Below are 17,190 nucleotides of genomic sequence, written 5' to 3' on the forward strand. Positions count from 1 at the left end.
TGAGTCTGCCAAGTACAACTTTTTCAATGTATTCCTGTTAGAGCTAGCAATATACACAAAGGCAAATTGGCAGGGCAAGAGGTTTTCTGAGAGGTGTGATGACTAACACTTCAGGACTGGAATATGACAGTTACTAAAAGAAACATGAGAAGCGTTCTCCCAGTTCCTCACAGGCCAATGTCTCTACCACAAGAGCTACTACAAACAGCATTCAGAGCTGAATTCACACACTCCAGTCTTGTAGGCCTAAACCACCTTTTGCAATTTTCCCCCATGTGACACATTATGTGAATCAAAGAAACCAATCAGTAATTCATTTACTAAAGGTCAGATATAGGGTACAGTGAGACTCAGGCACTCAAATGAATAAAAACAAGGAGCAAACGAAACCCAAGATAAGGGTCTTGTTGAAACCAATGCCCCAGAATCCAGCAAATAGCACACCTGTACAGAAAAGACCAGAATGAGATGACACGTACCAAACATTTTCCTCCATGCTAAAAAAAGGTTCACATAGCATCTGATTCACACCTTTGTACATGACTTCAGGATCAACCAAGGCTTTTCAAATGCTTTACCTCATGAATGGGACTTCCAAGCAGAGGTTAACTGAGGCCATCTAAGGATCACCAGGAGGCCTTACCACTGCCAGTATTTAAGATTTAATAACAGCATGCTCTAACAAGTTAAAGTGAAAAGATTTCAGTCTCCAAATTCAAATATTTTGCAGCATATTTCAACTAGCTACAAGGGACAAAAGATTTCCTATTTGTACAAGTAGAATTTAGAGATTATTTCTTAAGAAGTTAGTCCTAGTTCTTTTTGCTGTCCTCAAAATACAGTCTACCTATTGGCAGGAGTATAAATAAATACAAACTTTTAGATGGCCATTTGGCATACCTATCAGAAATTAAAACATGAATGTACCTTTTGATCCAGCTATTACATGTTGAGGAATCTATCCCATGAAATTTTTGGATGCAAATATAAAAATGTTTATTCACTGCAACATTTTTGTAAAGGTGAAAAATCATATATGCTGATTAACATACAGGACACCACACAAAAGAATGAGCTGGACTCATATGTATTGACATGTAAAGAACTCCAGGACACTTTGTTCAGTGAAAAAAGCAAAGTTACAGAACAACAGGTATAGTAAAAGTATACTTATGTCAAGAAAATTGTGTGTGTGTGTGTGTGTGTGTGTGTGTGTGTGTAACTGCATAGAAAATGTTCTTAAAGATTAACACCAAACAGATAACAGAGGCTACCCTATGGGGAAAGAGAGTAAATCACAGAGTGTGGGATTGGTGAGTGCGAAGAGAAGTACAGTTTTAAAGAGGGACTTTCACTTTCTACTCCACATCTACCTCTATTAGTTAAACATTTACATCATATATATAAAACATTTGTTCTTTATAGAAAGTAAGAGAGGTGCGATGCCAACTTTTAGCTAAAATCTAGAATCACTAATAGAGGATGCTGAAATAGTCAAAGAAGTAAAGGCTGTTGGCTGCCAAAAACACCCTTTACAGACTTAACCTTCTAGGGAATAAAGGAAAATATGGGTAGCACTGTAGTTATAAATGAACATGACCGTGTCTTCATAAAATAACAAGCATCATTCAGAGAACTAAAGGATTTGTATCTTAGAACTTTGAGAATATAAAAGATACTGAAATCAGGAACATTATTAAAAAGCTATAATCATTATAATGTCTCTTAGAAATACAGTTTTAACAACAAATCCTATTACTTTGGTACAAAGTGTCTATGTATAGGTATGCCCTGTTGCATTAGAACACTGACATGTGTAAAGGACCAAGTGATATGAGGCGTCACCCTTACCTGTACATTCTCTTCTGTCACCTGAATCTCCGCCGTATAAACATAGTCAATCAGCATCCTCAGGGTCCAGCCGTCCACCTCCTTGATTCGAACTCTCTTTGCTCGGCTCTCACTCATCTCACCTGAAACACAAGGAGCAAGGCTGACGCTGCAGCAGACACCCAGCAGGAAGACCAAAACCCAGTCAGACGGGCACTCACTGTATTCAGGAGGCAACATGGTCAGCCACTTCAGCAGGCCTACAACATTCCCCTACCTCTCCTAAAAGCTTACCTGAGGAAACCATACAAGGTACTTCTGTTACCCACTTGTACCTGGAAATCACATCATGGCGATGAATATGCCACGTGTCCAACTGCATGAACTCTTAATACCTGTAGAATTATAGGTTCAGGACCCAATGCGGTCCATGCCTTTTTTTGGTCCAATGTGTGGACAAAGAATGTCACCTGCCATAGCAGTAAACAAAGGATGTTGCAGCCATCAGCCATTGCAGGCCACCCCAGACTGTGCACATGAGGGGATTCAGAATGGAAAAAAAAAATAGGATACTGGCCCTAGATAGTTAAGGTGTGTATCAAAGGAATGATTTCAATGAGCCTAGATGCTTGTTATCTTCCCATACGTAGAAAAGTGCTAAATTTATTAACTTGTCTGACAATTAACTTGTCTTTAATTGACAATAATCTTTTGATGTTCCAACTACCTGGTTCTTTTGCAAAAACTCCTACGTATTCTGGCTCCTCCCTGACCTCTTTGGAGCAGTCCCTCAGAGAGATCTGAGAGGCTGCCTCCTGGGATGAAGTCCTCCGAAAGTCCGCTGAATAAAGCATAATTCGCAGCTTCTAGGTTGTGCATTTTTTTAGTTGACAATGCTTTAGAGCAGTTTCTTTTCCTTTTGACTTTCTATTCAAGACTAGAACACAGTGTTACCCCGTGAGGCTAACTTCCAAGTTCCTGGTACTCACTCACAAGCACGCCAGTGCCTGCCCCTGCCCTCTGGGAAGACACACCTCTCAGATAGGAAACAATCAGAACACAAATTACAGAAGACGCCCAGGAAATGAAAGACAAAAGAGGGGTGTTAAAGAGGTGAGTCAATGGCCAAGGCAGATGGCAATGGGCCTTCTAGCCCAAGTTCCGTTCCTATTTGTCATCTGCAGCAACTTCATCTTGAAGTCATTTCCATACCAGTATTTATTACTAAAGCCAGATGCCCTTCTACATCACTGCCTGCTAAATAAGTGGTACAAGACCTCCCTCTTACTATCCACTGAACTAGTTAAGCATTCAGGGATCATAAATAAGATCCTCTCTTGTATAAAGAAACGGGGAAGCAGAAAAGAGAAGGGATGGCCCCTAAACCCAGGGGACTCATGGAGAGTTAGAAGCAGGTTTGGGCACATATGTGCGCACATAAAATGGCCCAAGAATAGGGAAACATAAGCAATTGAATGGGGAAAGAAAACTCAATTAAAAACAAGACAGTCTAAAAATAATGTTGAGTGTTAGGGGACACCTTAGCAAAAAGGTTTAGTTCTACATTCATCAGGTTTCAAAGATAAAGGAAGTATGAAAAACAATGCCACCATCCCTCACCTGTTAGAAAAACAACACAATGGCCTCAAGATTTCTTGAAAGTTCATTTCTTTTTCTGTCAGTGACCATAAATTATCAGAAAAGGCTATAGGAATCCATAATTATACAAAATTCCTTTGCAAACATAAACACTGGGAAGAGAGAAATAATAATAGTGAAGTATTAGTAACTACCTGCTTCCCTGGAGATTGTCTCTGACAAAAGCTCAAAAAAAGCTGTTCTCCTAAGAGCTAAAATATCTGAAAAACTATTATGCTACTTCCCAGGGGGGAAAACATCCACTGGTATTACAAGGGAAGAGAGAAAATTGATGATATGCTCCTGTTATATGTCTATATAGCAGGAAGACAAGGGATTGGGCTATGTATCTGCTGCCTCAGCACGTTTTGGGGTTCTTTTTTTTTTTCCTTTCATGAAAAAGGGGAAAGCATGTTTTTTTCCCCCTTAAAGAAAAGGGTAAAAAAAGCAAGGTCGAGGAATATGGAAACATAATTCTTCATGTACATATAAGGCACCTTCCTCTGTCCTAGTCTCTCTGGATCTTGTAGCTAGATGGGATTTGTGTCATCTGAAAGCTCTTTTGTGGTAAAGTGAGGACACTTTGGTAATTCCCACTTGGACTTTAGCAAGAGGCCACTCTAATTCATCTCTAGGGCCCCGGCGATGTGCAAAGCCCCACAGGGCCCAGGGCCACACAAGCATAAAGCCATGTACTTAGTTCTCAAGGAATTCAGGACTTAGGCATGATTTAGACAAAAACAAGTTTGACTTTAATTTACAGGTATGACTGAAAAATTATCAGTTCTCTGCCAAGGAGTTTTTAATATTATAGTTTTTAAGGTATTGCTATAAGATGCACTGTGCTGATTCACATTCTTTAAGTGTCATTTTTAATATTAATTCTTTCTCTCGCAAGAAAACTGTATCTACTTCCAACAAATTCTATCTCTATCACACACTGCTTTAGAAATGCTTTAATCTTGGGGCTTCCCTGGTGGCTCAGTGGTTGAGAGTCCGCCTGCCAATGCAGGGGACACGGGTTCGTGCCCCGGTCCGGGAAGATCCCACATGCCGCGGAGCGGCTGGGCCTGTGAGCCATGGCCACTGGGCCTGTGCGTCCGAGCTTGTGCTCCGCAACGGGAGAGGCCACAACAGTGAGAGGCCCGCGTACCGCAAAAAAAAAAAAAAAAAAAAAAAAAAGGAAATGCTTTAATCTTTATTTTTCGTATTAATTTACAAAAACAAATAGCTTGCCGCAGACTGTGTTAATAGTTTAAAAATTCCAATAACTATGAAAAACCAAAACACGTACCAAAGAGAGCTGTAAAAGCTACTTAGAGCTAATTCTAGTTGTTAAATATTATCTTACTTCTGTCCTTTGCTGTGTTTATAGAGATTTATTTTTGATAATGAGTTTTGTTTTTCTTTCTTTCTTTTTTTGGCCGTGCCATGTGGCTTGTGGGATCTTGGTTCTCCTACTAGGGACTGAACCCAGGCCCACAGCAGTGAAAACGCCAAGTCAGAACCACTGGACTGCCAAGGAATTCCTGATAATGAATTTTTAAAAGATACCCAGTGATACTGTAAAGAGTTTAATCTCATAACATTTTTTTAACTTCCTGTCTTAGTGTTCTTCTCCTGTGTTTGATCATATATTATAGAACTGAAGCTATACTATGATATCCACACAGATATCGCCACCCTCACCTCCTCTCCATCCCTACTGCCACTGTGCCACCTCTTCCTTCTTCCTCACCTCCAGGATGGACTCCACACATCTGACCATGGCACTCAAAAGCCTTCAGCTACTCCCAGACCAGGCATGCAGGCCTGTCCATGTCCCACCCCTGCCTCACTATCCAGCCTCCACACCCTCTCTCCCACTTCTAGTCTTAATTTATATAAGAAAGGAACTTTGTGTAGTTTCCCATACACACCCAGCAATTTCCTACCTCGATGCCTCTGTCGAGCTTCCTCATCTCTGTCTCCTCATGCCCTCATTCCCCAGGCTAACCCCCACATATTCTTCGAGATTCAGCTGGAACCTCTCCAAGCAGCCTTGCCTGCTGATGACCCAAGGCTGGGTTAGGTTCTCACCCTAGGTTACCTCCTGCAAATTCACTCTGTCATAATAATATCTGGTTCTCCCCACCTGGATTCTTGAGCTTCCTGAGAGCAGGGATGACATCTTTCTTACCTCTGTATCCCACAGTGCCTGACATATGGTAGATACCCAATAAATAATGGCTGTTTGAATGAATGACTAGAAAAGCGAAAAGTAAAACAAGTGCCAATTTTAAATGTAGCACCTTTACTTAACACAATTACTAACACTTAAGTTAGTCTTGAATATGGGTATTCTAGCTCTGAAGGATTTCAGTCAACAAACATTTATTGAACATCCACTATACAGGCCAAGCTAAGCACTTTCACTAATGAACACTGCACCATCTCTACTGTTTTTGAGAAAAGAAATGAAGTCCTCCAAATCGTAAAAGCTTACGGACACATGTATGGATAGAAACAACTCCATCTCAAGGAACTTAATCAGGACTCCTGAAGCCCAGAACAAACTGGTGACTGTATTTACCCATTCTGAAGTTCTAAAAAGTGAATAGGTTTAAGAGAGCAAACCCTAGGATCAATTAAAAACTCATGTGACTCTAATTTCAGTTATTGCTCAGCACATAAATTGAAAAAATAATAGAAATATAATACAGTACACTTTATACTATGTTGAAACCCTAAGAATTGAATGACAAGTTTACAGCCACATTTAATAAATAAATTTTATTCCATTACTCTTCAAGTTATACTTGTCACCTACTCCAATCATTGTTGCCCTTTTGCTCATTATTAGTCTCAGGTTACAAAGAAGCTACTGACACAATGGTATCTTCATTCTGGCAAGATGACCCGAATGCCCCTGCCAGGCACTGGCTATGGTGGCATGGTACATAATTCCCCAATTCTACAACTAATCTGAGGCAAACATGGTAACTACATTACCCCGCCAGTTTGGCTCTAGTTTGAGTAACTTCTGGAACAGGTCTCCCAGTTCCTAAAAGAAAAATAGGAAAGAGACAACCCCTCTCCTTCCTCGAGATGTTGGGTCCACTCTCGTAGGCATCTTGCATTCATGGGGGAAGCAACCATAGGATAAAATTTTTAGTGAGGACAGCTGGGTGGCAAAACAGAAGGAAGAGGATCCCTGATGATCCGATCATACCTGGTGCCCAGCCTATTTTCCAGTTATGAGAGAATATATTTCCTTGCTACTTAAACCAGCTTAAGGGGAGTTTTCTGTTATATGCAGACTAAAGTTATATGCACTTTATGTGCAATGCCCTATTTAATGTTCTTCACAGCAGTCAGCGATATAAGAAATTACCTTTTCTTTATGTTTCCTCTCTAACCATTCCTCCTCTCCCCAAAGCCTAGGATAACACCTAGCACACAGAAGATGCTCAATGAGTACTCCATCATGAAGGAAAGCACAAATCTTAGACAAATACAACATGCACACAACTTTTAAAATATCTCACATCTTAATCATTCAAATGATAATCTATCTTTTCCTATTCTACCTTACTAAATCATGTTCAATGTGACAAAAGAAATGATCAAAAAGCACCCCCAAAAAAGAGTGAAAATAAAAATACAGTATTTCTCACTAGATTTCAGATATGTTATAGCCTGTGGCACCACAGAAGTCTCAAATATATTTGTTAAGAAAAATGGCATTTTAAATGCCACATTCGTACACAAACAAGTAATTTAAAAACACAAGAACTCAGGACTTCCCGGGAGGTCCATGGTTAAGGGACCATGCTTCCTTCACAGGGGGCATGGGTTCGATCCCTGGTAGGGTAACTAAGATCCCGCATGCCGCGTGGCATGGCCAAAAAAAACCAAAACAAACCAAACCAAACAAGGATGATAAAATAAATAAATAAAAACACAAGAATGCAATTTGATTTATTCTTTCTCAAGTAACAGTTAAACAACCTGGCCTTGATCTAAATTGGCCCGTATTTCACAAAAGAAAAACCTGTGACTACATCACAGAATTACTTTTCACCTCCCTTCTTCTACCCAAATACTTGGAACTACAATGAGTAACAGAATTCTTTTTTAGGTGATATAGTTTGAAAGAAAAATTCACCTACAGTTTAGGGGAGATGAAAAACAAGGGCCAAAAAGAATATCTGTAGAGTCCCCATTTCCTAATAGGCGAGTCACAGGGAATAACAGGAGTACAAGGCAGCCCTGTGCCACTGCAGACACTTCTGCTTACTGCTGATCATTGAGCCAGAGTACACAAACATCACGGTGTGTGATGGGGTGGAAGCATGCCAAGGTCTACTTGTGGGCCTCGCCATATTTTTTATGACAGATAATATAAACATAATAGGACTTCAGACCAGGAAAACAGATAAACAATGGGCTCACAGTCTAGCAAATCTTAAATGAATATATGTACACTAAACCACCTAGACCAGATTTTCATGTCTTCTTTAGGTAAAAAATCTAATCTAATCTCTGCCAAACTGCTGACTATTTAGTGGATTCAAAAGAAGAAAATGAACAAAGATTGCCAGAAAGGTAAATAGCATCCATTGCTGAAGAATCATAAAAGTCTAGCTTACTAATAAGCAAATGAAAAGATGTTCAACATCATTAGTCATTAGGGAAGTGCAAATTAAAACACCCATTAGAATGACCACAATTGGAAAAAAAAAAAGATAGCAACAAGCGTTGGCAAGGATGTAGAGAAAGGGGAACAGTCATACATAACATAGGAATATAAAATGATGCAGCCAATTGGGAAAATAGCATAGCAATTTTTTAAAAGTTAAATATAAATTTACCATATGACCCAGGAATTCCACACATAGGTATCTACCACAATGAGACATCTGTCCACACAAAGAACTGCACATGAATTCATAGCAGCATTATTCTTTATTTTAATTTTTATTTCAATTTTGGCTGCATTGGGTCTTCATTGCTGCACGTGAGCTTTCTCTAGTTGTGGCAAGCAGGGGCTACTCTTCGTTGCAGTGCACGGGCTTCTCACTACAGTGGCTTCTCTTGTAGCGGAGCACGGGCTCCAGGCACGCAGGCTTCAGTAGCTGTGGTGCGCAGGCTCAGTAGTTGTGGCTTGCAGGCACTAGAGCACAGGCTCAGTAGTTGTGGCTCACAGGCTTAGCTGCTCCGCGGCATGTGGGATCTTCCCGGACCAGGGATCAAACACATGTCCCTTCATTGGCAGGTGGATTCTTAACCACTGCGCCACCAAGGAAGTCCCCAGCATTATTCTTAATAGCCAAAAATTGGAAACAACATAAATGTCCATCAGCTGGTAAATGAATAGTCAAAATGTGCCATTTTCATACAATGGAATCTACTTAGCAATAAAAAGGAACAGACTGATGATACATACTATGACATGGATGAACCTTAAAATTATTATGTGGGAACAAAAATGTTCTAAAGTTGATTTATGGTGATGAAAGTACTACTCAGTAAATTTACTAAAACTCACTGAACACTACAACATAAAATATGCCTCAATAAAGTTGTAAAAAAAAATCACAATTGAGGTACTCAATTCACATTTTATATGTGTCAGAAATTAACACAGAATCCCTATTTTGTATCTACTTTAGCACCTAGCAATCTAAGATTTGACCAAGTATTCTCAGGCAGAAACAGGCTGAACTGCAAGGACCCACCCACCAGTTAACTGAGATACATACTTAGGAATACTTATAGAATCAAGACATCTTCAGGGCCTCATTCCCATCATTAAGCAAAACTCACTTATTCAGAAATTGCATGTTCGCTGAAACATGAAGAGGTGAGACCCATTAGGCAAAAAAAAAAAAGAAAAAGAGAGAAAAGAAAGAAAAGAGGGAAGCTGAAATATAGTTCAGATTCTTAAGTAAACAGAGAAGAAAAATAGAGACATAATGAGATCTCCCATCTCCAGCATCCACGTCTCTGGATGTCGAAGGCTCAGGGAGTCTGCAGACTCTAAGTATCATCTTTTGAAGGGAAAGGAAACTAACCCTGATCTTGTAATTTTAAGTTAATCACTACATTTTGTAACTGGAAAATAAAACATTTATCAAAAAGAGTCTGTGTGTAAGACGTTTTCAATCTTATATTCTTACAATATAAAGACATTTAGGAATTGAGGGTAAAAAATAATAATGATAATCATGATAATTACTGCCAACATTAATTGAACATTTCCTATGTGCCAAATAAAGGGCTAACATACATGATCTCACTTAATCTTTGTAAGAATCCTAGGAAGTAAATATTATCATCCCCATTTTCCAGAAGAGGAAACTGAAGCCCAGATTGATGAAGTGATTAATGATCCCAAAGATCCAGTAACTCTGACAAGGAAGTGGCAATAACAGTGTCACCTGAAGGAAGGTCACTTACAGGGGCAGCACTTTACTAGTGAATTCCTAAATTAGGCCAATGCAGATCAAATACTCCTTTTGCAAACTAGAGATTCTGTTTAGAAAAGACTCCAGGAGTAATAAATAAGATGTAAACCAAAAGACTGAAGTGAATCCACGACATAAAAATTTGACTAATCCCATTTCAACTTTTCGAATCAGCCTCAGCTGAAGGCACCCTCCCCAAATCACTTGCCCAACTTGACTCATGGCCCCTCTACTATCTTTCCTAAATCCTTGATTATTTAATTCAGTTCAGAACAGCCAGTATGTAATAGGCTAAAGAGTGAGGTGCCTCCAGACTGCTCTCTACTCCCAAACACTAAGCCCATTCTCTCCACATTGCTTTTTGCACTTTTCTTCATCTGTGTAAACCTTTACATTCATTATGTTTCAAGAAATGTCAGATCCCCTTCTCTCAATGCTGCCCATCACAGTCCTCACCATCTGTATTACTCCTTTGCACACACAGATCTTCCATAAACTATTATGTATTTAAAGTGTGCACATCTCATTTCCCCAGTGATATAATAAACTACTGGGGCAGGAAGTATGCTAATTTTTTTTTTTTTTTTTTTTGGCGGTACATGGGCCTCTCACTGCTGTGGCCTCTCCCGCTGCGGAGCACAGGCTCCGGAGGCGCAGGCCCAGCAGCCATGGCCCACAGGCCCAGCTGCTCCATGGCACGTGGGACCCTCCCGGACTGGGGCACGCTAATATTGTTTTGTATTCCTTGAATTATCTAGCAAAATGTTAGGCCCAGGATATATTTAAGTTTCTAAAGTATGAATAGATTTGTATTTGTGCTTTTTTTTCTATAACTATATATGTATTTACAAGTATTTATTTGTCCTACCAATAATCTAAGATTATAAGCTCATTGTTGGAACAGATAATAACTTCATATCCTTGTACAGTACTGTATGCTTAAATTTTGTTTTTTTAAGAATGAGGTTAAGGGAGGGTGTGGCCAGGTGGCAGAGTAGGAAGACCTGGAGCTCACCAGCTCCTACAGGCACACCAAATTACAACAACTCACAGAGCAACTATAAATGAGAATGACCTGAAGACTAGCCGAGATTTCCCACAACTAAAGACATAGAAAAGGAACCACAATGAGAAGGATAGAAGGGGCAATGACATGACCTAGTCAAGACCCACTCACCCAGGTCAGCAACCCACAAACAAGATGATAATCACAATTACAGAGATTCTCCCCAAAGAGCAAGGGTTCTGAGCCCCACATTGGGCTCCCCAGTCCAGGAATCCTACACCGAGAAGACAAGCTCCCAGAACATCCGGCTTTGAAGGCCAGAAGGGCTTGGCTACATGAGAGCAAGAGGGCTGTAGGAAACAGAGACTCATCTGTTAAGGGTGTGTGCAAAACCTCATATACTCTGAGACCCAGAACAGAGGCAGTAGTTTGAAAGGAGGTTGGGTCAGACCTATCTTCTGATCTCAGAGAGCCTCCCAGAGAGGCAAGAGCTCACCCTGGGGTCACTGATGCTGGTGGCAGCCATTGTGGGGAGCTTGTTCTACCACAAGGACACTGGTGCTAGCAAGTGCCATTTTGGGGTCCACCCTATAGACTATTAGTGCCAGGGGCTTACCTGCCCACCAGTGGGCTGGCAGCAGCTGTGTGCCCCAACCAGACCATGCACACAGCCACATGGGAAGCCTACCCCACCCTGCCTGACCACAGCCACTGTGCAAGGCACAGCCTGGCAGCCAACCAGGCCAGGGGCCAGCCCTGCCTACCAGACCACCCACAGTACCCTTCCCACCACAACAGAAGGGGTCACACAGCCCACACAGGGGGTACCCCTAGAGTATACAGCTCTGAACAGGAGGGGAGTGAGCTGCTGGGTCCCACAGGATGTCAACTGCATAAGGCCACCTCTTCAAGATCCAGAAACTTAACCAACCTACCTGATACATAGAAATAAATACAGAAAATTGGGCAAAATGATGAGAGAGCAAAATATGTTCTAAACAAAGGAACAAGAGAAAACCTCAGAAAAAGAACTAAATGAAATGGAGAAAAGCAATCTACTTGATAAAGAATTCTAGGTAATGAACATTAAGATGCTCCACAAACTTGGCAGAAGAATTGGATGAACACAGTGAGAATTTTAACTGATAAGTAGTTAGAAAATACAAAGACACCCCAAACAGACCCGAAGATAAAATAACCAGAAAAAAAAAAAAAAAAACCCTAGAAGTAATGAATAGTATATTAGATGATACAGAGAAGTGGAATAGCAATCTGGAAGACAGACTAGTGGAAATCACCCAAGATGAACAGAAAAAAAAAGAATTTGAAAAAATGAGGGTAGTTTAAGAGACCTCTGGGACAACATCAAGCGTATAACATTCACATTATAGGGGTACCAGAAGAAGAGAGAAAAGGGCAGAGAACTTAACTTGAAGAAATAGCAGGTGAAAACTTCCAGGTAGAGGAAGTAGAGTCCCAAACAAGAAGAATTGAAAGAGGTCCACACCACAACACATTATAATTAAAATGGCAAAAATTAAGGATAAAGAGAAAATCTTAAAAGCAGCAAGAGAATGCCCACAGACTGTCAACTGACTTTTCAGCAGAAACTTAACAGGCCAGGAGGACGGCCATGATATATTTCAAGTGATGAAAGGATAAAATGTACACCACAAATGCTCTATCTGCAAGACTCTCATTCAGATTTGAAGGACAGAGAAAGAGCTTTGCAGACGAGCAAAAGCTTAAAAAGTTCAGCACCACTAAACCAGCTTTACAAGTAATGTTCAAGGAATCTCTCTAAGTGAAAAAGAAAAGACCACAACTAGAAACATGAAAATTAGGAAAGGAAAATTCTCACTGGTAAAGGCAAACATATAGTAAAAGTCGTAGATCAACAACTTATAAAGATAGAAGGAAGGTTAAAAGTCAAAAGTAGTAAAATCATCTATATCCACAATAAATAATTAAGGAATATACAAAACGAAAAGATGTAAAACATGACATCAAAAACATTAAATATGGGGAGGTGGAAGTAAAAATACAGGGTTGTTACAATGCATTAGAACTGAAGAGATCCTCAACTTAAAGTAATCACGTATATAGATACACATAGTTGTTATATATGAACCTTATGGTAATAAACCAAAAACCTTTAATAGATGTATACACACACACAAAGAAAAAGGAGAAAAAGAAAGGAGTCCAAACATAACACTAAAGAGAGTCATCAAGTCACAAGAGAGTAGAGCAAAAGAAAAAATGAACAAAAGAGAACCATAAAAATGACCAGAAAACAATTAACAAAATGGCAATAAGTACATACTTGTCAATAATTACTTTAAATGTAAATGAACAAACTGCTCTGATCAAAAGACAGAGTGGCTGAATGGATTAAAAAACAAGACCCATCTATATGCTACCTATAGGAGACTCACTTCCGATCTAAAGACACACACAGACTAAAAATGAAGGGATGGAAAAAATATTCCACATAAATGCAAATGAAAAGAAAGCTAGGGTAGCAAATGTACATCAGGCAAGACAGACTTTATTTTTTTTTAATTTTATTTCAGTTTACTTTTTTATACAGCTGGTTCTTATTAGTTATCTATTTTATACATATTAGCGTATATATGTCAATCCCAATCTCCCAATTCATCCCACCACCCCCCCCAGCCCCGCTTTCCCCCCTTGGTGTCCATATGTTGTTCTCTACATCTGTGTCTCTATAGACAAGACAGACTTTAAAACAAAGATGTTATTGAGAGACAAAGAAGGACATTACCATTTAATGATCAAGGAATCAATCCAAGAAGCAGATACAACAACTGTAAATGAATATGCACCCAACATAGGAGCACCTAAATACATTAAGCAAATACTGGTAAACATAAAGGGAGAAACTGACAGTAATACAGTAATAGTAGGGGACTTTAACACCCCATTTACATCTATGGCCAAATCATCCAGAAAAAAAAATCAATATGGAAACATGGCATTAAATGACACATTAGACTAGACAGATTTCATAAATATTGATATATATAGAACATTTCAACCTAAAGCAGCAGAATACACATACTTTTCAAGTGCATATGGAACACTCTTCAGGACAGATCACATGCCACAAACTAAATCTGAATAAATTTAAGATAACTGAAATCATATCAATGGTATGAGCAGAGAAATCAACTACAAGAAAAAAAATGAAAAAACACAAACACATGAAGTCTAAACAATATGCTACTGAACAACCAATGGGTCACTGAAGAAATTAAAAGGAAATTAAAAAAAAATTTGGAGACAAATGAAAAAGAAACACAATCCAAACACAACAACACAACAATCCAAAATCTATGGAACACAGCAAAAGCTGTTCTAAGAGGAAAGTTTACAGCCATACAAGCATACCTCAGGAAACAAGAAAAATCTCAAAACAATCTAAACTTATACCTGAAGGAACCAGAAAAAGAAGAATAAACAAAACCTAAAGTTAGTAGAAGGAAAGAAATAATAAACATCAGTGCAGAAATAAATGAAATAAAGACTAAAAAAACAGAAAAGATCGATGAAAGAGCTGGTTCTTTGAAAAGATACACAATATTAATAAACCTTTAGCCAGACTCATAAGAAAAAGAGAAGGCCCAATAAATAATCCAGAAATGAAAGAGAAATTACAAATTAAACCACAGAAATACACAGGATCATTAGAGATTACTTCGAACAATTATACATCAACAAAATGAACAATTTACAATAGATACATTCCTAGGAACATACGATCTCCCAAGGCTGAATCAGGAAGAAACAGAAAATATGAACAGACCGGTTACCAGTAATGAAATTGAATCAGTAATTTAGAAAACTACCAACAAACAAAAGTCCAGGACCAGTAGGTGAATTCTACCAAACATTTAAAGAGTTAACACCTATTCTTCTCAAACTATTCCAAAAAATTGAAGATGAAGGAACACTCTGGAACACATTCTATAAGGCCAGCATCACCCTAGCAAAAAACAGGCAAAAACACCACAAATAAGTAGAATTACAGGCCAATATCATTGATGAGCACAGATGCAAACATTCTCAAAATATTAGCAAACTGAATTCAACAATACATCAAAAGAATCATATACCATATCAAGTGGAATTTATCCTAGGGATGCAAGGATGGTTCAATATCCACAAATCAATCAATGCGATACACCACATTAACAAACTGAAGAATAAAAATGATATGATCATATCAATAGATGCAGAAAAAGCCACTGATAAAATTCAACATCCATTTATAATAAAAACTCTCTAGAAAGCAGGCATAGAGGGGACCTACCTCAATATAATAAAGGCCATATATGACAAGCCCACAGTTAACATCATATTCAATGATGAAAAGCTGAGAGCATTTCCTCTAAGATCAGGAACAAAACAAGGATGTCCACTCTCACCACTTTTATTCAACATAGTTTTGGAAGTCCTGGCCACAGCAATCAGAGAAGAAACATAAGTAAAAGGAATCCAAATTGGAAAGGAAGAAGTAAAACTGTCACTGTCTACAGAGGACATGATACCATATATAGAAAATCCTAATGATGCTACCAAAACTATCAGAATTAATAAATGAATTCAGTAAAGATCCAGGATAAAAATGTAATACAGAAATCTGTTGTGTTTCTATACACTAATAACAAACTATCAGAAAGAGAAATTAAACAATCTCATTAACAATTTCATCAAAGAGAATAAAATACCTAGGAATAAATATAACCAAAGAGGCAAAAAACTTGTACTTTGAAAGCTATAAGACACTGATGAAAGAAATCGAAGACGACACAAACAAATGGAAAGATATACTGTGCTCATGGGTTGGAAGAATTAATATTGTTAAAATGACCATAAACCCTAAGGTAATCTACAGATTCAGTGCAATCCCTATCAAAATACCCATGACATTTTTCACAGAACTAGAACAAATAATTCTAAAATTTGTATGTAAACACAAAAGACCCCAAATAGCCAAAGCAATCTTGGGATAGAACAAAGCTAGAGGTATCATGCTCCCTGATTTCAAATTATACTACAAAGCTACAGTAATCAAAACAGTCTGACCTCCTAGAGAACGGACTTGAGGTTATGGGGAGGGGGAAGGGTGAGCTGTGACAGGGCGAGAGAGAGTCATGGGCATATACACACTAACAAACGCAGTAAGGTAGATAGCTAGTGGGAAGCAGCCACATGGCACAGGGATATTGGCTCGGTGCTTTGTGTCAGCCTGGAGGGGTGGGATGGGGAGGGTGGGAGGGAGGGAGACGCAACAGGGAAGACATATGGGAACATATGTTTATGTATGACTGATTCACTTTGTTATAAAGCAGAAACTAACACACCATTGTAAAGCAATTATACCCCAATAAAGATGTTAAAAAAAAAAAAAAAAAAAAAAAACAGTCTGGTACTGGCACACACAAAAAAGATACATAGATCAATGTAACAGAATAGAGAGTAGAGAAATAAATCCAAACTTATATGGTCAATTAATCTCCAACAAAGGAGGCAATGGGGAACAGATAGTCTCTTCGATAAACAATGCTGGGAAAAGTGGACAGCTACATGCAAAAGAATCAAACTGGACTACTTTCTAGCACCATGCACAAAAATAAACTCAAAATGGATTAAAAACTTAAATGTAAGACCTGAAACCATAAAAGTCCTAGAAGAAAACGTAGGCAGCATGGTCTTAGCAATATTTTTTGAATCTTTCTCCTCAGGCAAGGGCAAAAAAGCAAAAATGAACAAATGGTACTACATAAACTAAAAAGGTTTGGGGGCTTCCCTGGTAGCGCAGCGGTTGAGAGTCCACCTGCCGATGCAGGGGACACGGGTTCATGCCCCGGTCCAGGAAGATCCCACATGCCGCGGAGCGGCTGGGCCCGTGAGCCATGGTCGCTGTGTCTGTGCGTCCGGAGCCTGTGCTCCACAACGGGAGAGGCCACAACAGTGAGAGGCCCGCGTACCACAAAAAAAAAAAAAAAGGTTTTGCACAGCAAAGGAAACTATCAACAAAGGCAGCCTACCAAATGGAAGGAGGTATTTGCAAATGAACTACCCAATAAGGAGTTTCTATCCAAAATATACAAAGAACTCATACAACTCAATAACAACAAAAAAATTGAAAAATGGGAGGAGTACTTGTATACACATTTTTCCAAAGAAGACATACAGATGGCCAACAGACATGTGAAAAGATAGTCAGCATCACTAATC

General features: G+C 39.0%; 1 protein-coding gene across 1 annotated transcript in view; it reads right to left on the reverse strand.

Annotated features, from left to right (window-relative positions):
• The window catches only part of KLHL2 (kelch like family member 2), a 127,077-nt gene that overhangs the window by 82,144 nt on the left and 27,743 nt on the right, over positions 1 to 17,190 (reverse strand). Inside the window, exon 4 of the mRNA XM_082652657.1 lies at positions 1,852 to 1,973. Coding sequence (XP_082508783.1) covers positions 1,852 to 1,973 — 122 coding nt within the window. The remainder of the gene's footprint in view (positions 1 to 1,851; positions 1,974 to 17,190) is intronic.

Source organism: Grampus griseus, assembly GCF_964374135.1.
Source record: "Grampus griseus genome assembly, chromosome: 4".
Taxonomy (NCBI): Eukaryota; Metazoa; Chordata; class Mammalia; order Artiodactyla; family Delphinidae; genus Grampus; species Grampus griseus.